At 41.1% G+C, this 23,914-nt stretch overlaps 1 protein-coding gene across 5 annotated transcripts in view; it reads right to left on the minus strand.

Moving 5' to 3' along the window:
* Positions 1-23,914, minus strand: part of EFHC2 (EF-hand domain containing 2) — a 91,505-nt gene that overhangs the window by 16,524 nt on the left and 51,067 nt on the right. For 3 of the 5 annotated variants that reach the window (XM_084616828.1, XM_084616832.1, XM_084616830.1), the window contains 4 exons: positions 22,294-22,436; positions 14,411-14,467; positions 6,227-6,423; positions 2,123-2,256 (listed from right to left, as the gene is read on the minus strand). In XM_084616828.1, coding sequence (XP_084472954.1) covers positions 2,123-2,256; positions 6,227-6,423; positions 14,411-14,467; positions 22,294-22,436 — 531 coding nt within the window. The remainder of the gene's footprint in view (positions 1-2,122; positions 2,257-6,226; positions 6,424-14,410; positions 14,468-22,293; positions 22,437-23,914) is intronic. The other 2 variants (XM_084616829.1, XM_084616831.1) reach the window with 1 other exon arrangement.

Below are 23,914 nucleotides of genomic sequence, written 5' to 3' on the forward strand. Positions count from 1 at the left end.
CTTTTTATAGAAGCAGAGAGGTTTTCTGTTTGCTTTGGCATAAAAATATTTTCCCTCCGAATGATGGATATATTTCCAGGCAGTTCTATAGTAATGCATATATTGCAAAATGGAACAAGACGACTGGTTAAGATAGTTCAAATCTGTGGATACTCCCCAGTCAGAATTGGTGGGATTCCACTCCCACAAGGGGGTTCAGAAGGCCAGCAGTTGCAGGTGATGGGCACACCTTATGAGGTACAGCTCATCCCCACAGGAGCCCTCTGCACCTCAGCACACAGGAGGTATGAAGAGGTAGGCCTGAGGTGAACCATGTAAGAGAGGCGGCTAGAAGATCCACTGCTTTGTGCGTCCTCCCCTCCTCTCACATTTGTGGAGGAGGATACTGAAGCCTCGCTGCTTAAAGAAGGGCCACGGAGTGGCTCCACAGCCTTGGGGAGAGAGTGCATCTCATCCCGCGCCCCTCTCACACTGCCCTGCGCTTAGCACTCAGGCGGTTCACAGCGGCGCAGAATTCGGGCTTCAAAGACTACACAGTAAGCTTAAATGTAACAAAAGCTACACACCTCCCAAAATAAAAACCTTTTCCCACTAGACGTAAGTGCAGTCAGTCCTTCTAAAATCTGCCCCTCCAGTTTGGTAATACAAGTGCTAGAGACTTTGACACATTACCAATGCATGGCAGAGAACAACAAAATATTTCAGACCATTAGTGCAGAATTGGGACCAAAGCAAATATTTAATGATCAAGTTATTTGGTTTTTAAACAGATTACTGGGCATATGCAATAAACTGCTTACTCAAATAGTATGGTTTTTCAACATATACATCATCAACTAGGTTTTTTGCCCTTTCTTACTGTAGTAGTAAGACTAACCATCTCAATGCATTTAATGGTCTAATATCTTGACTTTGATCATGGACTGACACCTATTTGATCTCAGTAAAACTTCTAACACTGATCCCTGAGTACCTCGAGCAAAAAGAAGGTGCCAGTGGCACTGACTTCTCCTGGTATGACTCTTACCTCTCTAGATACCCATTTTTCATTACTGAAGATGGGTTTTCTTTCTTTCGCTGATACTTCTACTATGAAGTGTTACAAAGACCTGTCTTTGGCCCTTTTCTTCTCACCTATATATCTTCTAATATATTTCATCAGTAGTTTCTATCTGAGCTAACATTTCCCTATGGATGACATCCCATGGTACATCTCTTTATTTCCCATTTACCCACCCAACTTACCTCTGAAGTTCCTGATTATATCATCATATACTACTACTCAAAGTTTCAAAAACTGAAGTCCTAAGTAAAACAATCTTCCCTGTCCCACAGCTTTGACTTTACTACCACTCTCTTTAGCTCAGACCCCTTCTTTACCCCCAAAGCCAGAAATCTTGAAGCCAGCCTTGATCCTGAATTTAATTTCCCTTTCCATATATAACTTGCCTATAAATTCGTTCATTACCACCTATGGATCATTGCCAGAATCCAGACTTCCATTAATCCAGCCTCTGCTCAAATACTTATGCACGCTTTAATCACTGCCTGAGTGAACTACTACATTCCCCTCTTTTAAGATCTTCCCAGTTTGTTTCCTATACTTCAAGGGGCCTGGATTCAGTGACCAGGCTATCATCTTGCTCAAAGAATCAGGATTGAATTAACCCCATTCTCTCTTATTGTTTCCTATCCATCTCTGAATTCAACTCAAAGTTGCCTTCCTGATTTTCAGAACTTCCAGCTGACTTGGCTGACCCTACCTGTCTGCCCATACATTCACCTACTCCCCTGCCTATGCAGTCCTGATCTTATTCTCCTGTGGCCACATGGCTAACTCCACAGGGAACAGCCACATTCATTTGTGCTGTCCAAGCTATTCAAAAAATTCTCTCGGTCTAAGCCAGAATCACTTCCTTTTCTTTACATTTCACCTGAAAAACCTTTCATTGTATTGCATTTCACACAAAGTCCTAAAACTAGTGGAAATCAAATACAAGTCATCTATCACTTAACATTTAACACACAATTGTGCAAAGAGCTTCAAGAAACAGCAATGCTCTGTGCATTTCTCAAAAATCGTCCTCAGTAAACGTTAAAACTGAGAATCCCTCGTTCTTACCTGAAAGGGTTATATTCCATCACCTTGGTGTGTTCAGGGTCAGTGGCTGCAAAAATCTGCTTGATCTCTCTGGAACTAGGTTCTCCTATAGCCTTCAGTTTGTTCAGGATGAGGCTGATATTGGCCATTGGGAACTTAATGGAGGGCGGAGGACAGAAAATATATATTACATGCAGAAAGGCATTACTTAGTTAATGTATGCACAGTGTTATGGAGATGTACGGCACTGTGTAATTGCTAAGCATTATCATCTTCATTGTCTCCTCTCAAACGTGCAGTACATATCACAGCATTTTCTAGGTGAGTCTGAGACAAAGCCAACTGCTGAGAAAATTTGCTTTTTACTGAAAATGTTAAAATCTCACTAAATGTACTTATCTGTTACACCTTCAGAAAGCTTAAATTTCAGTGACTGAAACGCTGCCCACTCTTGCTTCAATGCAACATCAAAGCAGGTAGAGGTACATTTTAAAGCACAAGTTTAAACAGTACCTTTGCCCTCACTGTCCACTGCTGCATCCCACTTAATCCTCATTTAATACAGATGATCAATTTAAAATAAATCTTTGTGTCCTTCGCTTTGGTGAACAGTTCATTGCAGTTCCAATGTATATGCTCAGTCATATAAACTTTTCATTCACACTAAGTTCAGCACAGATTGTATTATTAGGAACCAATTTTTCCCAGAACATAAGATGAACATTTATTTCAACAAGTGTCATTCTTCCCGATTAGGCCATTCCAATTAGACTTGAGCACTTGAGCTTCAAATCCAGCATTCAGTTTTGCTATGTTAAAACCCTGTACACAATTTGCTTGCTACTCTTAAAAGTGTGCAGTCAACAAGAATAAAACTTTGATTTTTATTTTTTGGAATAAACAGTCATTTAACAAATGCTGAATCAAAGTCAGACATGCTCTGCTGCAGAACATACAGTATAATGAAACAAGCTGAAAACTGTTTTCTCCCATTCAATACATGATGTTATTTTGAGTAGCAAATACTGAAATTAGATAAGGCTGGCAATTAAGGATCTAACCATAAGAGATGTTGGGCCCAACTCCCAGCTACACTTAGCATAACCGAGAGTCAGGTCCAGCGTCTCTTAGTCCTCTTCACGTCACTCTGGTTGTGTTAAGGGCCCTAAAAGTGGGTGTACCTTAAGACCCTAGTAACATTGCCTGAGCAGCGCAAAGGGGCCTTAGTGTAATTAATAATCACCTGTTTGAATTAACCTACTTGCTAGACAGGACCTGCACGCTTTGTGACTTAGGGCTTGTCTACATGAATACTTACTTTGCAGCAAGCTGGAGTGTGACTCTACCGCACACGAGTGCGTGGCAGGCTGGCTATCTGTCCGTGTGTACCTTGTTGACACACATTACCAGCTCCTTAATGTGCTTTCCTCTAGTCTCTTCAACCTGGCTAAAATATGTAGAGCTGTGTGGGAAGTGGAATTTCTAATTTGTGGGAAATTCCTCAGTGTCTAATTTTGTTTTCATTCCAAATCGAAACAAAACCAAACAATTTCACAATTTGCCACAAAATGACATTTTTGAAAATAATTCATTTTGGATCAATCAAAATGTTTCCTTTGATTATAACTTTTCAGATTTTTTTATTTTTTATAATATAAAAATAAACTAAATTTCAAAATGAAAATCAAAATGCTCTGTTTCAAAAATATAGAAATGGAACTTTATCAAAATGCCTTTAAAAAAAATCTAAACAAAATTGCAACAAAAAATCAACAAATTTCTGCAGAAAGCTTCTGTTTTGGCACAATGGAATTTTGTAATGGAGAAATGGTCAGTCGGAACTTTTTTGACCAACTCTAAAAACAGATACTGATGAGGAAAGTGATCAAGGCAAAGGAAGGAAACAGAGAAGTAAAGTTTAAAGAAATATTGAATTTAAAAATAAAAGGATTAAGAATAATCTTAAAACTCTCTTCCTCTAGAATGTATTTATTTTTTATCTATTTATCTCCAACTTTTATTGGAGTTCCTTACATTTGCTCAGGTATGTGAAGTACATGACTCCACCTGAAGAGGTGCATGAAGAACTCTCCCTGGACCACTGTGACGAACAAGTATACTTAATCCTAATATTCAGTATTCAAATACCATGTATAAATCACCTAGGCATCAATACAACAGTAAAGCTTATTCTCACCATCTGTTTTAAAGTCTTATCTGCACGAATAATAGTTTTCAAAACTCATTTTTAAAGGGCTGTTTTCTCAATGTTTCTTGTTCACATTCTGCAGATTATAATGCTGATATATGCATTCACTTAGTCTGAAAAACTAGGATCTCATTTATTTGCTTAGGGATTAATCAAATGCAAACAGCAGTTCCAAAGAACATTTGTAGTTTAATGGTGCACTGTATATTTTGGAGCAAGTTTGGTTATGATACTAGGAGTACAAACAAATTGCAGGGAATAAGAGGTATATATATAGCTTTATTTTTTATTAATACATAACAGTTAAAACACTTTATATCAACAAGCACTCTACAACAAATAATCCTTACTTCACCGAGTGAGGTAGACAATGTTAGTATCCTTATTTTACAAAGAAACAGAGGCTGAAAACCTGTTTGTCTCACTCAAATGAGTAGTGCATGGGGCCCAAAGGCATTAAGGGCTAGACTGTGTCTACTCTACCACGACTAGGTAGTGGAATAAGGATTTCCACCCTCCCACATGAAACAGTGTTAGGCTTACCCGCCCCTGGGATCTGGGACTTCGGCACAGCAGAGTCCTTGAATGGCTGCTTCTTGCCTGCCTTCCCTTTCAGTGAGCAGGTGGGCAGGGAATAGGTAAAGATCTGACTAGAGTGACAGTGCTCCCCCCCACCCCCACAAGATGGCAGGACACAAGGCTGGAGGGCAATCTCCTTTCTTATTAAGGACTGATTCCATGTATTCTTTGCCCCTCCTCACCTGCCACTGTGGGAAAGGGCAGCTTTGGAGAAATGATGACTCAGACACACTGAGTCTGAGGGCTTGTCTACACTGGCACTTTACAGCACTACAAGTTTCTCCCTCAAAGGTGTGAAAAAACACCCCCCTGAGCACGGCAAGTTTCAGCGCTGTAACATGCCAGCGTAGACGGTGCGCCAGCGCTCGGAGCCGCGCTCCCAGAGCTGGTATCTATGCCCCTCGTGGAGATGGTAGCGCTGTGAGAGAGCTCTAGCTCTAGCCGTGGCAGCGCTTCCACGTTGCCAGTGTGGCCAAGCGGAGACACATTTCTTTCTGGTGCTCCACCACAAGCAATGCAATTCATGCTTTGTATAGAGCTGTGCCTCAGGGCACCGTCTGGCCCTCAGGGCGTTGCTCAAGGTGAGTATGGCAGAGCAGAGGTTGGAACTCAGGAGTTCCTGACGTCACATATTCTTCAAACACATTTTTAAATAATTTCAGAATAATGTTTTCAACACTTCAGAGAACAGACTTCCCAAATATGTACACCCACAGTTATAGTTATTTCATCAGAATCTTTGTAAGTGTATGCTTCTCTACAACATACCCAGCCCCGTAGTCCACCCATAATACCCTGCCATTCTTTTTAGCAGTTTGTTTTTATCTTCTCCTCCAAGTTACTATTTCTGCTAGTGCCTCATATGACCACTGCTGTTGGAAGATGCAGCCAGAACAACAACTATGAGATACTTTGTGGCTTTGGTTAACACTGACTCTGTTACCAGGACCAGATATAAATTAACTGGCACAGGAAAAGTATGTATCATCACTTTTTCCCCTCCTTCTGCTAATTATTGCTTTCCTTTCTGAAAACAATGCCAGTGTCAGCAGATCATGAAACTCAATGCAACTGAGAGCTTGAATCCCCAGCTGTGAAGGGAATGTGTGATATTTGTGACAAAGCAAATGATCAGAGATTGTATACACATGGGGGGGGGGCCTTGCAGAGGGGAACGAAATGATCAAATTGTTAAGATAAATAATTACATAATGATAGTTCAGTACACATTGTAGTGTGAAGAAACATGGTAAACCTGGTTCTGAGAAAATTATATAGATATGATACTCAATGCATAGTGCTGAAAGGCAAAATAAAGTAGCAAAAGCCCAATTCACCTCATCTGCATGCTTCTCCATATAGTTGAATGCATACTCATCAGCATCCACCAAAAGAAAGTTGTGACCATTGAAACAAACTTTGGCTCCAACAAACAGATCCTGAGCTTTGAAGTACTCAGATATCTCACTCTTAAAGAGCTCCTGCCCAGGCTTCTTAATACGACTTCTTTCCAGGAACTTCCCACCAAGTATCCCTGGAGGAACAGAATTGTAAATTATTAGCTGTACTTTGCTATTTTGTTTTTAAATATTAGTTTTCATCTTCAAGTTTCATCTCCCATACTCCCTCTCTCATTTCTGAAAAGGGCCATCTATATCAGTGCCCACAGCAACAATTACACTGTGCACCTTCCATGACACTCCTTTTAATGGCTGCCAAACACCTTCCTTTTTTCATGAAAATGTGACAGAAGTTTGTCTCTTCTCATGGTTTCCACAACCCACACACCAACACTCGGATCCTTGGGAGGGATACAACACAAGCAATTGCACTTGAACTGCGAAAGCCAAATACAATTTTGGATAAGGAGAACGTCCTAGTGATATATACTGAATTTTTGGTTTACCATTATTTCAACTTCTTTTTAAGAGCTTATGAATGTGAAGAACATAGCACTGAGGTAGCTCTAGCTTTCCCAAATAGCTCTTCCAATGCAACTTAATTCTGATCTGTTTTCCTTTGTAAACTTGATGTCCTCATGGTAATTTTGTTTTCATATATAATTATTTTATTCACGTCATGGGAATTGAGCACATGGTTGAAGGGCACTGTGTGACTTATACTATAGGGGGATTTTAAAATGTAAATTACATTTAAGTGCCAAGTACAAGTGCAAGTAGGGCAGAACGGGTACCGTTGTTTGTAAAGCTAAAGTGACTAGCATGTAAAACAGTAGAAGGAATAGGCTTTCTTTTGAATTGATTTACTATAGTTTTGCAATGCCCAGCAAATCTGCATCACATTTACCAAGTTCTAGAATACACTCTGTCAAAGTGTTCTGTTTTATCAAGATATGTTACGATGTTAAATGTGCACTATGCCAATTCCGTAGTGCCTGGGCTTCATTTCCTGTTTATATCTAACCTTTCAAACCAAAAGCCAAAAAGCATACTTTTGTAACTTTTTATGATGTCTTACATATTCTGTAGTGATGTAAGTCCAATAAAAGGCTGATGGACAGTGTAATAAAGTGCCATTTATAGTCAAAACTGTAAGTGAATGTGAAACCCAACTACTTATTAAACAAGAGTTTGGATCAGATATCTTACTTAATTGCTTTACTAACATCATAAAAATGACAGAAAAAAATACATTAAGGTAATGATCAGGGTCTAGCTTAAACCCCAATAAAGCATGAAAATTCAAAGTTAAGAATGGAACTCAACTTAACACATTCCTTTTCACCTAGGTATTACAACACATATGATACTTTAGATCATACACAGCTTTCAGAGTAGCAGCCATGTTAGTCTGTATTCGCAAAAAGAAAAGGAGTACTTGTGGCACCTTAAAGACTAACATACAGTTTTAGAAGATGTATGCAATACTTAAGCACAACTGGCCACCATGAGATTGGAATTTCAGCCCTGACTGCACTTCCCTCATTCTGTGTGTTTAAATTAGAAATTTACCTTAATGTATTTTTCTGGGTTTTTTAAAAATGTTTAAAAGTAGTGCTTTTCTAGTAGTGCAAAGAAAAATGAAAATAACAATAAGGAACACCATTAGGTTAAGGACCTTAGGTTGAGATCAGATGAGCAATTTGGATTGCAGATGACCAAATGGAAATCTACAAGAAGCAGACTCAAAATAAACACCAAGGAAAAAGTCTTCCACTGAGATCAGATCAGCCTTTGCAGTTGTTTGTACAGCTGTTAGATTAGTATTAACACAAGGTGAAAAATGGGTTATAGTCTCCTGTATGGGGAGCCATAGGTCTCAGATTTTGCCCCCCTTTTCAACAGAAGCTTCAAAATGTCCAATTAAATTAAATTTCTAATCTAATTTGCAAAATATTAATATTGCGTTGCTTCTCCCCCTGTGATTTTCAGGATGCTGTAATGAGAAAAATAAGAACAACTTTAAGGTTTTAGTGTTAGCTTTGCAACTCCAAATAGTTTAACTTGCCTATTAACATCAATTTCTAACATTAAAATAGGAATAATAAGCATATTGAATCTGAGTAAAAGAGGGGATGATCAGGCTTTCATTTAAAAAAAAAAACAATTTACTGTTACTTCCTAACTCCCATCTGGTCTGAAGTCATCATTATTTCCCCCCTACTTAGCCCCATTTCAGCCCCACCTTGCTCCCTATGCCAAAGTGTCCCTCCCATTCTCCTCCTTCAGTCCCTGTCCCTTTGCCCTTATCCTCGCCCATCTGTGACCTCCGCCACCACTCCTCTCTCATTCTTAATCTTGATTCTCTCAGCTAGCTTCTTTTTCTTGGCCTTCAAACATACCTACTTCTCCGCATCTTGAGAAGTAAATCTTCCTCAGTTTCTCCCACCTTTCCAACTGCTACCCCGTCTCCCTAACCACATCCTAGCTCCTCCTGTTGCTTGTACTTCCTTTCACTCCTCTGTTCCACAGAGACTTCTCTCACTGAGTCAATCTCCAATTAGCTTTTCTTGGCCAAGTCCAAATCTCTCTTCTTCAGTTTCATCCTCCTTGACCTTTCCAGGCTCACCCTGCTTGACCTTTCTACTACCTTCAACACTGTTGACCACATCATCCTTCCTAACTCTCTTCTACTTTGTGTTTCTGAACTCATGTACTTTTATTTGACTTTCAGATACTTGATTTGGAGTGCTCCCTCTAGTATTTCCTCTGGAGGCACCACCTCTTCTTTACCCCCTCTCTACATCTGAATTCTGTCTTTGGCCCCTCTCCTCTTCATACTCTGCACTTTATGCCTGGGTAACCTCATCCACTCGATTTGAGCTATTATCTTTATGCTAGGTTTCAGAGTAGCAGCCATGTTAGTCTGTATTCACAAAAAGAAAAGGAGGACTTGTGGCACCTTAGAGACTAACCAATTTATTTGAGCATAAGCTTTCGTGAGCTACAGCTCACTTCATCGGATGCATACAGTGGGGAGATTTTATATACAGAGAGAACATGAAACAGTGGGTGTTACCATATACACTGTAGTGAGAGTAATCAGGTAAGGTGAGCTATTACCAGCAGGAGAGCGGGTGGTGGGGGGGACCTTTTGTAGTGATGATCAAGGTGGGCCTTGATTATCACTACAAAAGGTTTCCCCCCTCCCCACCGCCTCCCTTTCCCCCCTCCCCCGCTCTCCTGCTGGTAATTGTTGACCTTACCTTATCACTCTTGTTACAGTCTGTATGGTAACACCCATTGGTTTCATGTTCTCTGTGTATATATAAATCTCCCCACTGTATTTTCCACTGCATGCATCCGATGAAGTGAGCTGTAGCTCACGAAAGCTTCTGCTCAAACACATTGGTTAGTCTCTAAGGTGCCACCAGCCCTCCTTTTATGTTTATGCTGACTCTCTCTCTCTCTGCCAATGACTGATCCCCTTTTGTTCCCTTCTCGCACAAGTGCCTGTGTTCTCCTAAGTGCTGCCCTCCGAGCCTGAAGTGGCCTCACTGGTCTGGTAGGCCAAGCAATCTCCCTGAGAATACTTCTTCTCAAAACCCACTGCTTTTCACAATCCCTCAAACAACAATCCGCAAATTCCATTTAAACAATTTTTAAAGGCAATTAACAAAACAAAAAAGACCACCTAGGAACTACTACAATAGGTAATGTAGTACCCAAACAAACCCTTAACTTTATTCTGTGTATTTCTTCTTCCCTGCATCCCTCCATTTCCCTTGCTTGTTGTTCTCTTTCCAGTGTCTTCTTGTGTCAATTTAGCTGCCCGAGGTGAACATATCTTTATTTGCTATGTGAATTGCCATGCATGCCTATAGCACTATACACAAATGTTTCATAATAAAATAAGGAATAAACAGCAGCAGCAGCAACTGGAAGCATCAATGTGGATAAAGGATTTGTGTATGCAATATGCATTGCATACTATCTAAAATAAGCAAAAGCCAAAGCAATGGAAAGACACTGATATATTGTTCCACACTGTGGGATTTGTACCAGCATCCTCTCTCTATTGATATAACATATATGGAAGCAACTGTTTCTACAGACAGTTCTGTTATAACTAGTTATGGATCCAATATGTAGGATGGAACAGTAGAGTGTGAAAGCTAGAAGCTATGGAACACAGGTCCTTTCTACACCGAATTTTTGCCTCTACTCCAAGAGGGGAGGGGGAAGGGCGGTGGCAGGTCATGGAACATATATGGACAACACATCTCGAAGAACCAGTTACTGTAACTTACACGTAGCCATTTCTTCTTCTTTGAGAGCTTGTCCATAAACATTTCACTGTTGGTAACTCACAAGCAATGACCTAGGTTACAAGGAGGTGGGTGCTAGGAGTCTACCTAACCAGCGATTGTAGGACAGTCCTACCAAAATTAGCATCGGCTCTTGATGCTTCCATGATGGAATAATGCTGGGTGAATATGTGTATTGAGCCCAAAGTAGCTACCCTAGTATCTCCAAGTATGGGAACATTTATCAAAGAAGCAACAGAGGTTGTTTCTGCTCTGGTACACTGAGATGTTAGACCCACCTATGAGAGTATGTTTGCTAATTCATCACATCACTTGATGCAAGCAGAGATCCAGTTAGAACATCTGTGTTGAAAGGACTTGTCCTTTAACCCTGTCTGCATAAACTGTCAATAATCTTAGAAATACCCTGAATGGCTTAGTCCTATCTACACAGCAGGAGAGCACTCTAAGAACTTCTGTAAGGTGTCCCATTTCACCTAACCTTTATTTGAATGTGGATGGGAGGGGAAGTGTGAGAGACAGGTAGAGGGATGACCTGACTTAAGTGAAAGACAGAGACCACTTTCAGTAAAAATTTAGGGTGAGGTCTTACTGACACCCTGTCTTTATGGGGGGGCATGCCATCAAGTGCTTATATCTCCTCAACCCCTCAGGCCAGTGTTGCTGTCACAGAAAAGCTGTTTTAATAAAAAGTGGAAAGAGAGAACTTATTGCCATTGGCTCAAAAGGTGGGCCCATTAGCCCTAATCAGTCCAATATTTATAGTTCCTGAGGAGGGGGAGGTTCTCTGACTGGGGGATATAATTACCTAGCTACCAGAGGGTGTGAAAGTGTAAAATATCACTGAAGTGGAGGGCGGAAAACTGAGATGGCTGCTCGGTGAACCCTCTGGGAACTCACTGACAGTCCAGAGTTCTTTAAAGATAGAAGGTAGTCCAGTATGTCTGGAATCTATTCCAGGGATGGTGATAACTGATGCTGCACCCAGATTATGAATCTCTTCCATTTGGCAGCATAAGTATGCCTTGTAGAATCTTTTCTACTGCGGATTAGGATGTTTTGTACTTCAGATTAATAGGATCTTTCCACTCAGGTCAGCTAGCCAGCTCCCATGCCATAAGGTGCAGGGAACATGGATCCAGATGGAGAATCTGATAGTGCCTGAGATATTACTGGCTGGAGAGGCAATTGTATTGGAGGTTGGATGGAGAGATTCTTTAGGTGTAAGTACCAGAACTGTGTTAGCCATGCTGAAGCTATGATCATCCTGGCTGCATCTTGCCTGAACATTCTGAGAACACTCAGGATAAATGCAATGGTGCAGGAGTATAGAACTGCTAAGGATCTCAGTGTGGTATGTCAGTCCTTCAGAGAGCATAAGGCCTCATCTGCTTTAGCGCTGAGTTCACATTCCTTGAATGGGAGATCCTCAATTGTTATTTGAATCACTTTAGAGATCCCTAAAGAGCGAAGACCAGGGTGGATTTAATTTAAATCATGATTCAGGAAGACTATTCAACAGGTTAATCATTAATATTTGGAGGATTTTCTTGCCATGCAGTATTAGGAGGAGAACATCACCAGACAGACATTTAAATTGTTTTATTTAACTAAAACAACAACAACAACGTTATGTATTCTGGATTTTTTTCTTGAACAGCAACATGTAATATTTAACAAAACAAGCATATGAATTTTTGAATTTAGTTAAACATTCAAGTTTTTTAAAAATCAGGTTTGCTTTTGTTAAAATTGTTTTAAACTAAAATAATTAAATGAAACATTTTTTTAAAAACAAAAAACAAAAATTAAATTGACTAGGTCAGCCAAGGCAACATGAGAAACTTGAAATATTGGCTTCTGCAGCTCACTCAGTTGTCTTCACCTTCATTTTCCTGTTTGTTCATAATCTGGGAAAGAAAAACAAGCTTTCCTGCTTTTTCAGGTCCCAAATGATATCTCAGTTTGGAATGAATTAGTCCAAAGGAAGAAAATATTCTTTCTACACTGGCAGAAGAAGCTACTGCTGTTAAAAGTGAAATTATCACTTCAACAGTCTCTGAATCTAAGTGCTTAAGTGACTTCTACCAGTTCACTGGTGTGACTTTCTTTAAAACATCATCAGCAAACATATATTTCTTGAATGGTTCACCCTTATCTCTGAAGTTTATTATAGTTGGCATTATGGAGGGATGATTGCTGGATGTCCATGTCATAGCCAGTTCCTCTTCTTCAGCAGTTAAGGTTTGACCCTGGTACCAAGTATTGAGAATATTTCATTTTCATTCAATTTCAATTTTCATTCTTGCAAGAAAATGAGCTGGAGATAGTGCTTGTCCCATTTATTTTTTTAATACTTGTAATTTAACTCTGTCATTGCATATTTCTCTTTTTAAGATCTCACTCAGTTCCTTCCAAATTTCGACAGTGTTAGCAATAAAACAGCCATTTCCCTGCATTTTGTTCCAGGCTACAGAAATAGACTTCAGGGTACTCAGCATGTGTTCAACATTTCTCTTAAGATCAACGTTGAGAACTTTGGCTGCGACAGTGCCATCTATTTTTTCATGATTTTGTTTATAAACTGTCATCAGATTAGGCCACTTCTTGATATAGTGCTCAAAACAGTCCACTACTGAGTTCCATCGCATGTCTTGTGGGAGAGTTAGCTTGGTTCTTCCCACTTTTTTCAGAGCAGCTGCTGCAAAGCGGTTGTTACGGAAGTATTTTGCAATTTCAACAATATTAGCCTCTATTTCCAGAACACTGAAGTCTTTGGCTAGGAGGTGCATCAAATGAGCTCTGCAACCATATGTTATTAGCTTGGGACTCTCTTCACACTCTTCTAAATAATTTCTTCTCATCTTGGACACATTTGCAGCATTTTGTGTGACCAAGCCGCATACTAGACATTTATATTTTTTTCTCAGTTTGTTATAGCTTTTACTGCTACTTCTTGTAAGTATTCTGCTGTGTGTGCATTTCTTGATGTATCAAGTGTTTCTGTAAGGAAGACATTCCCTTCTTCTGTTGTCACACAAGCACATACAACAGGATCATTGTGGACATTGCTCAACCCATCAAGGCTCAGGTTAACAATTTTATCCTCTAGACCTTTTTACACACTGCTCAATTTCTCTTTCACACACTTTATCCAGCAATGTGCCTGCAACATCTGCTCTGTTGGTGGACTGTATCCTGGTCTTACTGACTGAACCATGTTAATGAAGTGTGGGCTCTCAATCATACGGAAATGAGAGTTTGTTGCATAAAAAAATGGGGCAATTTTTTCATCAATTACCTCTTTCTGTAATCTGCTGGTTCTTATCACAAACTTATCTATGGCTGTTTCTGGATGATGGAGATTTTTGTTTTCTTTTTGCTACAGGTGATATACTGTGGCTATGTGACATACATGATGTGAGTGAAACACTATCACTGGCAGAAAACTCTGAAACTATAGAAAATGGTGGTGATCTTAAAGGTGGATAGTCTTCAGAATCCTGTATGTTGAGGATGGAGTCTCCTAAACAAAATAAGTCAATGCAGTTATTTAATTATTACCATACTGCTCATTTAGCATTACTCATTGCATTCCCTGACACTCAGTACTACTTTAAAGGTGAAATTGTAAAAGGAAGATCTGTCTATTTCAGCTACTTATTTTTTTATCACAACTGCATCTAAAATGATAATACCACTATATTTTTTGCTCAAACATGAGAATTCAAGAATAGTCCAGAAGGAAGACAAGCAGTCCTTAAGAAAGATTATGAAATAAAAGTTTACCAACCTGAAGATCCTGCATGTTCAGATATGTTCCTTTCATCATCTTCAACACAGCTTCCTCCTGAGAAGGAACACTTATAGAATCATAGACTATCAGGGCTGGAAGGGACCTCAGGAGGTCATCTAGTCCAACCCCCTGCTCAAAGCAGGACCAATTCCCAATTAAATCATCCCAGCCAGGCCTTTGTCAAGCCTGACCTTAAAAACCTCAAAGGAAGGAGATTCCACCACCTCCCTAGGTAACATATTCCAGTGCTTCACCACCTTCCTGGTGAAAAAGTTTTTTCCTAATATCCAAACTAAACCTCCCCCACTGCAACTTCAGACCATTACTCCTTGTTCTGTCATCTGCTACCACTGAGAACAGTCTAGATCCATCCTCTTTGGAACCCCTTTCAGATAGTTGAAAGCAGCTATCAAATCCCCCCTCATTCTTCTTTTCCGCAGACTAACCAATCCCAGTTCCCTCAGCCTCTCCTCGTAACTCATGTGTTCCAGTCCCCTAATCATTTTTGTTACCCTCCACTGGACGCTTTCCAATTTTTTCACATCCTTCTTGTAGTGTGGGGCCCAAAACTGGACACAGTACTGCAGATGAGGCCTCACCAATGTCGAATAGAGGGGAACAATCACGTCCCTCAATCTGCTGGCAATGTCCCTACTTATACAGCCCAAAATGCCATTAGCCTTCTTGCAACAAGGGCACACTGTGGACTCATATCCAGCTTCTTGTTCACTGTTGGTCCTTTTCTGCAGAACTGCTCCCTAGCTATTCGGTCCCTAGTCTGTAGCGGTGCATGGGATTCTTCCGTCCTAAGTGCAGCACTCTGCACTTGTCCTTGTTGAACCTCATCAGATTTCTTTTGGCCCAATCCTCTAATTTGCCTAGGACCCTCTGTATCCTATCCCTACCCTCCAGCGTATCTACCTCTCCTCCCGGTTTAGTGTCATCTGCAAACTTGCTGAGGGTGCAGTCCACGCCATCCTCCAAATCATTAATGAAGATATTGAACAAAACCGGCCCGAGGACCGACCCTTGGGGCACTCCGCTTGATACCGGCTGCCTACTAGACATGGAGCCATTGATCACTACCTGTTGAGCCCGACGATCTAGCCAGCTTTCTATCCACATAAAAGTTCATTCATCCAGCCCATACTTCTTTAACTTGCTGGCAAGAATACTGTGAGAGAACGTGTCAAAAGCTTTGCTAAAGTCAAGGAACAACACGTCCACTGCTTTCCCCTCATCCACAGAGTCAGTTATCTTATCATAGAAGGCAATTAGATTAGTCAGGCATGACTTGCCCTTGGTGAATCCATGCTGACTGTTCCTGATCACTTTCCTCTCCTCTAAGTGCTTCAGAATTAATTCCTTGAGGACCTGCTCCATGATTTTTCCAGGGACTGAGGTGAGGCTGACTGGTCTGTAGTTCCCCGGATCCCCCTTCTTCCCTTTTTTAAAGATGGGCACTACATCAGCCTTTTTCCAATTGTCCAGGACCTCCCCTGATCGCCATGAGTTTTCAAAAATAATGGCCAATGACTCTGCAATCACATCCGCCAACTCCTTTAGCACTCTCAGATGCAGTGCATCTGGCCCCATGGACTTGTGCTCGTCCAGGTTTTCTAAATAGTCCCAAACCACTTCTTTCTCCACAGAGGGCTGGTCACCTCCTCCCCATGCTGTGCTGCCCAGTGCAGTAGTCTGGGAGCTGACCCTGTTCGTGAAGAAAGAGGCAAAAAAAGCATTGAGCACATTAGCTTTTTCCACATCCTCTGTCACTAGGTTGCCTCCCTCATTCAGGAAGGGACCCACGCTTTCCTTGACTTTCTTCTTGTTGCTAACATACCTGAAGAAACCCTTCTCTTAACTCTTAACATCTCTTCCTAGCTGCAACTCCAAGTGTGATTTGGCCTTCCTGATTTCACTCCTGCATCCCCGAGCAATATTTTTATACTCCTCCCTGGTCATTTGTCCAATCTTCCATTTCTTGTAAGCTTCTTTTTTGTGTTTAAGATCAGCAAGGATTTCACTGTTAAGCCAAGCTGGTTGCCTGCCATATTTACTATTCTTTCTACATATTGGGATGGTTTGTTCCTGTAACCTCAATAAGGATTCTTTAAAATACTTCTCATGATGTTGTTTCATTCGGGCAACCAGGCTTTGCATTTCTTTCTTGCACTGTTTGCATTTTGCACGCATGCCTGTCTTACCCACAATATTCCCAAACTGGGTCTCTTTTACGACCTGCTGCCATTATGGGTTTTCCCGCCTAGTGAGAGAATATTATGGTAGATCTCAAATCAATGAAGGCTACACTCAGAGAGACATCAAGACTTCTGGAATATGCTGCTCAAACAGTTTCACATTTGTTTCTACTGCCTGTCCCTCCCTTCTCACATTTATCTTCAGACTTCTTCTCCTTGTCCAGGTCTATTCCACCCCCAACAATCTTCTAGTCATTGAACTTTTTGAAACTTTGCACTTTTAAAGAGAGGTAAGCGATTGATTCTGTGTACACAAATTTGCAGACAATAGGGTTGAGGTCTGTTATTTCTCACCTCTATATATTATTTATTTATTTATTTTAAAACATTTTTGCTGTTAACAAGCATGTTATCTCTGGAGACACAAATCCACAGTTTGAGAACTGCAAAACTAAGCATCTCTGATGGTACCTTCTAGACTGAGCACTATAGAAAGATTAACCTAAATAATCTATACAGAAGCCTCTGGAACCCCATAAGATTGGGTCCCTAGTCCATGAACTATTGGAACTCATTTACAAAACTTTTCTTAAACATTACATGAATATATTGTCTCATGCTAAAGGAATAGGGATTATAATTCATGATGAAATATCTTTGAGCTATAATGTATCTATCTTTACATAGGTTTTTTCCTCAAAAAGCATTTTATCAAAACAATCGGATTTAAATAAAAAAAAATCATTGATTTTTATCCACCCTGGCGGAGACATGAGGATCCCTTATAGGAATGAGGTGACCACAGATCTAGAAGCTATACCTGAAGCTTCACAAGCTGCTTGGAGCGATATGCATAACACATCCTCACCTTCAGCCACTTAAATTCTTCCCTACTGTCTTAAAGAAGCCTGTCTGCAAATTTAACCATGTAATCCCACTTCAGATAATTGTATTTTGCCAACCAGGCTTGGTAGTTAACAATTCTCATTTGGAGGTTTGATGTGGAGTAATTTTCCCCACCCAGAAAAAATTATTTTGGGGGGGTTCCTTGTCTTTTGATGTTGCTTTGTGTTGCCTTCCATGTGACCTCTCATTCACCACAAGAACCATCCATGATGCCAGCCAGTGTGTATAAAATTGCTCAATACCCTGGGAAGACAATAGGTGGAGATGATTATCTGAGCTCTTTGATGCTGATACCAAAGAGACAGGTGTCTGCCAAAGCAATTTAGCTGACTCTAGCAGTCCACCTTTGATGGGCAATGCAAGAGATCCAAGTATGGACTTGTGTAGGATGTCTAGAAGCTTCTGTGACTTTTCCTGTACTGCTTCAGCTGGAATCTCCAGCGGGTCAGCTATTCCTGGAACATCTTATAGCCCTCTGGGGTTGAGGTAGAGGACTCAGGGACTACAATCTCAGGCAGGGATGATGAGGACGTTTGAAAGTGGGTTAAGATGTCCTCTGCTTGGGATTCCTCACTGGAACCATTAATGTCTGTTCAGCTGGAGTGGAGCAGATTGGGTTGGTTGAGGCGAAGAAGGGGAGTTAATCCTGGATTGGGAGGCAGACACTGGCCTTCTAGCCTGATGATTTCCTCCCAGAGCCCAATACAGACAAAGGTACTGTTAAGCACAAGATACAAGTGGCCAAGGGAGAGGATACCAGATAATTCTATCCCTCTTTGAGCTTCTATGTCTAGGGTAATAAAACTCAACCCTTGACTCCCTCTCCATGGTATGCTGCCTGAATATCTGGACCCTGGGGAACAAATTGGTCCAACCTCCCTACTGCCTTCAGAACCTGAGGAGGAGAATGTATAGTCCTCCTGGAGAGGAAGAGCTATAGCAGCTAGTGTGCTAGGAGCACCTTTAGTCTGTGCTCTGGTTGGTACCACTAATGTACCTGGTACCAGTGTCAGAGCAGCAGTCAGCGCTGGAGGAGGCAGTTTCATTATTGCTAATAGTGGATAGTCCAGCACTGAAGAGACCAGTAGGTCTTTCAATGCTATATAGGATTTCGATACCAAATATGTTGGTATCAAAGACAGGTGAGTAGATGGTCATGGTGCCAGGGTTATTAGTGTGAGAGACATCAGGGCCTGGGTGCTGAGAGGTCTGTACTGAGAGATTTAAGCGTTACCAAGGGAGGCATAGTGACAAGTGCCAGACTGGGTGCCTTTTCTTCTGAAGTTGGAGAGGATTTATGGTTCCTTGAGGAAGAAGACAGAGATCTCTTTCCTTTGTGGGTCCCGTGCTCTTTCCTTCCTCTGTACCCTGAGATTTTATCAAACTAGAAATATGGATCTTTACAAGTAGCTATTGTTATTAATTATTAATCATGTTTATTTTGAACAGTGACTACCACAATCAGATCTTGGTCTATGACGGAGGTTTCTAGGTGCTACAGTAATAAATAAATAATATCATAGTGTCTAAGGGCCAACAAAGAATGGACCCCTCTTTGCGAGACACTGTACAAACCCAGAGGTGTAGGTGGTCCTTGCCCCAAATAGCTTACAGTCTAAATAGACAAGACAAACAGAGAGTGGAGGAAGGAGTTGCTAACAATGGCAGAGTGAATAGTGTGATGGGAGCTAACATTAAACTAATTCCACAAGTTTTTTTTTTTGTGGGGGTGTTAGGGTGTTGATTTATTTAGGAAGAGATTGGTTAAATGGAAAGAAAAGGGAAAGGAGATGGGACACAGAAGGCCAGGGCATGAGGGAGACAGGATAAGAGGGACGGGTGTGGTGTGAAGCTGAGGTGAAAAGAATGGGAGGGAGGGAGGGATGGAGGGAGGGAGGGAGAGAGAGGAGTGTGCTGGAACACCCAATCAAACACAGGGCAGAGAAAGTCCAGTTAAAACTTTGGTCATTTCTGCTCCAGCCGGCTGGAGACTCTGGTCAGCTAGGCCACATTATAAGGGAAAAGGGGAGGCACCACCTGGATCCTAGTGCCTCCAGAGTAGCGGGAAGTCTCCCCTGCATAGTTCACGGTTCAAGGAGATGCTATAGTCAGAGATCACCCCATGAGGCCCCATTTTACCCCACACCCAGTGCAGCATTCCCTAGTTTGGCTGCTTCTGCTCCCACTTTGACTCCAGGAGTTAAGGAGGCAGCCAGAGCACTTTGAGATGATGAGTGTTAAGAAACTGCTGCTACAGGTGTCTCGGAGTTTGACTGGGATGCACTGACCTCTCCAGAGAGAATATTTTCAGAGGAGACTCCCTAGCTCTTTGGGTTCTCATAGAAAATGATTTACAGATGGTACGTGATTCTATTATAGAATCATAGAATATCAGGGTTGGAAGGGACCCCAGAAGGTCATCTAGTCCAACCCCCTGCTCAAAGCAGGACCAATTCCCAGTTAAATCATCCCAGCCAGGGCTTTGTCAAGCCTGACCTTAAAAACCTCTAAGGAAGGAGATTCTACCACCTCCCTAGGTAACGCATTCCAGTGTTTCACCACCCTCTTAGTGAAAAAGTTTTTCCTAATATCCAATCTAAACCTACCCCACTGCAACTTGAGACCATTACTCTTCGTTCTGTCATCTGCTACCATTGAGAACAGTCTAGAGCCATCCTCTTTGGAACCCCCTTTCAGGTAGTTGAAAGCAGCTATCAAATCCCCCCTCATTCTTCTCTTCTGCAGGCTAAACAATCCCAGCTCCCTCAGCCTCTCCTCATAACTCATGTGTTCCAGTCCCCTAATCATTTTTGTTGCCCTTCGCTGGACTCTCTCCAATTTATCCACATCCTTCTTGAAGTGTGGGGCCCAAAACTGGACACAGTACTCCAGATGAGGCCTCACCAATGTCAAATAGAGGGGAACGATCACGTCCCTCGATCTGCTCGCTATGCCCCTACTTATACATCCCAAAATGCCATTGGCCTTCTTGGCAACAAGGGTACACTGCTGACTCATATCCAGCTTCTCGTCCACTGTCACCCCTAGGTCCTTTTCCGCAGAACTGCTGCCTAGCCATTCGGTCCCTAGTCTGTAGCTGTGCATTGGGTTCTTCCGTCCTAAGTGCAGGACCCTGCACTTATCCTTATTGAACCTCATCAGATTCCTTTTGGCCCAATCTTCCAATTGGTCTAGGTCCTTCTGTATCCTATCCCTCCCCTCCAGCGTATCTACCACTCCTCCCAGTTTAGTATCATCCGCAAATTTGCTGAGAGTGCAATCCACACCATCCTCCAGATCATTTATGAAGATATTGAATAAAACCGGCCCCAGGACCGACCCTTGGGGCACTCCACTTGATACCGGCTGCCAACTAGACATGGAGCCATTGATCACTACCCGTTGAGCCCGACAATTTAGCCAGCTTTCTACCCACCTTATAGTGCATTCATCCAGCCCATATTTCCTTAACTTGCTGACAAGAATACTGTGGGAGACCGTGTCAAAAGCTTTGCTAAAGTCAAGAAACAATACATCCACTGCTTTCCCTTCATACACAGAACCAGTAATCTCATCATGTGCACTTCATTATGTGCACTTCACCCAGACACAGCAAGCATCTAGTGTGCCCATCATTGGAAGGCATTACAGCCTTGCAGGAAGAGGAATTTTTGAAGGCTGGAGATTTCTGCTCAGCCATAATGACTGATCTGAGTACCAGAGCTAACTCACAGGAAAACAAAAAAAGTGAATTTCCTTCTAAAAGGAAGAAAGGAATTACTACCAAAAATCTGTAACAATAACACTATTAACTAACTAACTACTAAGCACCCCACTATCCAGAATTATTTACATGACAAAGAATAGGCCACATAATGAGCAAAGAAGCTTGGACACTGCAAGTTCCAACCCATACCCAGAGGAAGGGAGAAGGAAATGAAGGGTAGGGTCGCCCTGCCCTTTTGGCCCTCAGAGGCACCAGAATACTCAGGGCGCAGGCATGACCCCCAAAGAACATTGCTGGCCCAAAGTATCTGGACTTAATTGTATTGGATGCATGCTCACCAACAGTGAAATATATATGGACAAGAACTTGAAGCGTTCATCTCTAGAAAGGCTGGATGAGCTGTCTCCTCGAATTCAAATCAATGTCACTCTAGTAGGTCACTAGGACAGCTACTGGCACAAGACCAAATTTACCCTTCAAATGCCAATAAACTGTATATTGTTTAAGATATTGTTACATATATTAAAATAATTACAATGATTTTGTTTTTATACCGTGCCTTTATATAATGGAAAACATATAGCTAGAATAATAATATTGATCCTGCAAAACATAGAACTTACTGTATGATTTCCAATCTGTTATGTTTTCTATGGGTTTATCCCTATTTACCATCAATGACAACAATACAATTTCTATAAGTTACCTATAACAAAAGCAAGCTCCCCTGGATAAGATTTGCAAATAGAATATGTGCCACCATCTTTAGGAGCCAATAACTTTAAATGTTGTGAAGTGCTGTCTTACAACAAATGGTTTCATTCTGAGTATCACAGATTATAAATTAGCACAACAAACTACTATTAAGGTAAAACAGTAGACCTCTGTCAAGCCCAAAAGAAGCAAATGTAGATCTGACTGAATTCAAAAGGATTTGCACAGGCTTCCATTAGAACTGAGTTCTGCATTAGGGTTTAATGATCACTACATTTTAATCAAAGCAGCAGAGCTCTTGGAATTGCTTCCAGAGGATTATTATCTCTTACCTGTATTTCGCTGTGGGGTCTCAAACACTGAAATTGTGTCATCACTCAGAAAATAAGAAATAATGAATTGCCGATCCTTGTCAATGGGATTATCAGTAATAAATTTTGCAAGAAAGCGCAGCAGGTTACTTTCGAGGCCTTTTCTATGAGGGCAGAAGAAGTGGCAAGAAATTCAGTATATAGAATGATGAACCTTTTCATCACTTGGAGACGCATTTTGTGAAATAAACTGTGTTATTCTTGGTCTGGACAGGAAATGGAATGAAGTTCCCTATTTTTTCAAAAATAATTTTCAGCTGGGGTTAACAAAGCTAAGCAGGGTCAGCCAGATAGAAAGGAATTATTTTTCAGGGCACAATTGGTTCTCTGATTACAGATTCTGATTGCATCTGTATTCAATCTCAATTGCAAATAAGGCTCAAAGTTTATTTCCAGAAATTTAATTGGGGGGGGAACATTTTTTAGATGTATTCATTTTCAAACCTAAATACAAATCAAAATACATGTCAGGACCCTCTCCAGGAAATTTGGCCAATCAGATTCTTTTCCCATGTGGCTATTTTTTTAAATGTGAAAACCAAATGAATTCAACAATAGTATATTTATTGATTTAGACGTTACTATTTTAAAATATACAGAGGTTATATAAATTATTAAAATTTTACCAAGTCTTCTAATAGCATTCTCCTTTTCTGAAGGCTCTACACGTGGGTTAATGAACCTCAGATCTGCAATGCAGCTTTGTTTTTTACTCAGGACTCATAAATCATGTCACAGTCTGTATAACCCACAACGGAAATAAAAGGTGCTAATGTTTTCATATTGCTATAGTACAACTGTGCATGAAAACCAGTCAACAAAGAAAAGAACTCTCAGGAAATCTCAAGAGAAACAAACGGGGGTTATATCATATTTGTGGATCTTCTGAAATTCTTTTTAGTTGTCTACACTTGGAGCTGGGGGAGGTGACTGCCAGCTCAAGTAGATATACTCACACTCTCACCCAGCTAGCATGCTACAAATAGTAGTGGAACAACGGTGACACCGGGAGTGGCAGCAGCAGTCCGGGCTAGCCACCCTGAGTATGTATCCACGGGGCCTGGTTGGCTCATAGTTGGGGCAGCTAGCCCCAACCACCTCTCACCACTGCATGTGCTACCACAGCTACATAACTTTTTTTTAGTACGATAGCTCAATGAGAACTAGTGCAAATATGTCTACTCGAGATGGGAATCACACCCTAACTCCAAGTGTAGACATACCCTCAGAGCCTGATCCAATGCCAGATGAAGTCAAAGGAGTCTTTGTATTTATTTTAATGGGAATCAGATTAGACCCTAACTTCATAGAAGACCGTATTTGCCTAGTTCACAGAAATGCCGAATGCAATGTTGCTAACCAAGTCCTAATACACCTGAAAACTTATGTCAGGTAACCTTGAGATTTCACTTAACACCACTCTCCCCTGCAACTAGGAATTAAAAATATTGACTATGTGATACAGGTGGGCCAGGAAGCAGTGGTAGAGGGGAAATATATAAACCCTAGGCTAATTAAGGCGTGGTTCCCTGTAGACTAGGAAGGGTTGCTACAGGTTAATTGGAGCACCTGTAGTCAATTA

The sequence above is a fragment of the Lepidochelys olivacea genome (assembly GCF_965140295.1).
Source record: "Lepidochelys olivacea isolate rLepOli2 genome assembly, chromosome: 1".
NCBI lineage: Eukaryota > Metazoa > Chordata > Testudines > Cheloniidae > Lepidochelys > Lepidochelys olivacea.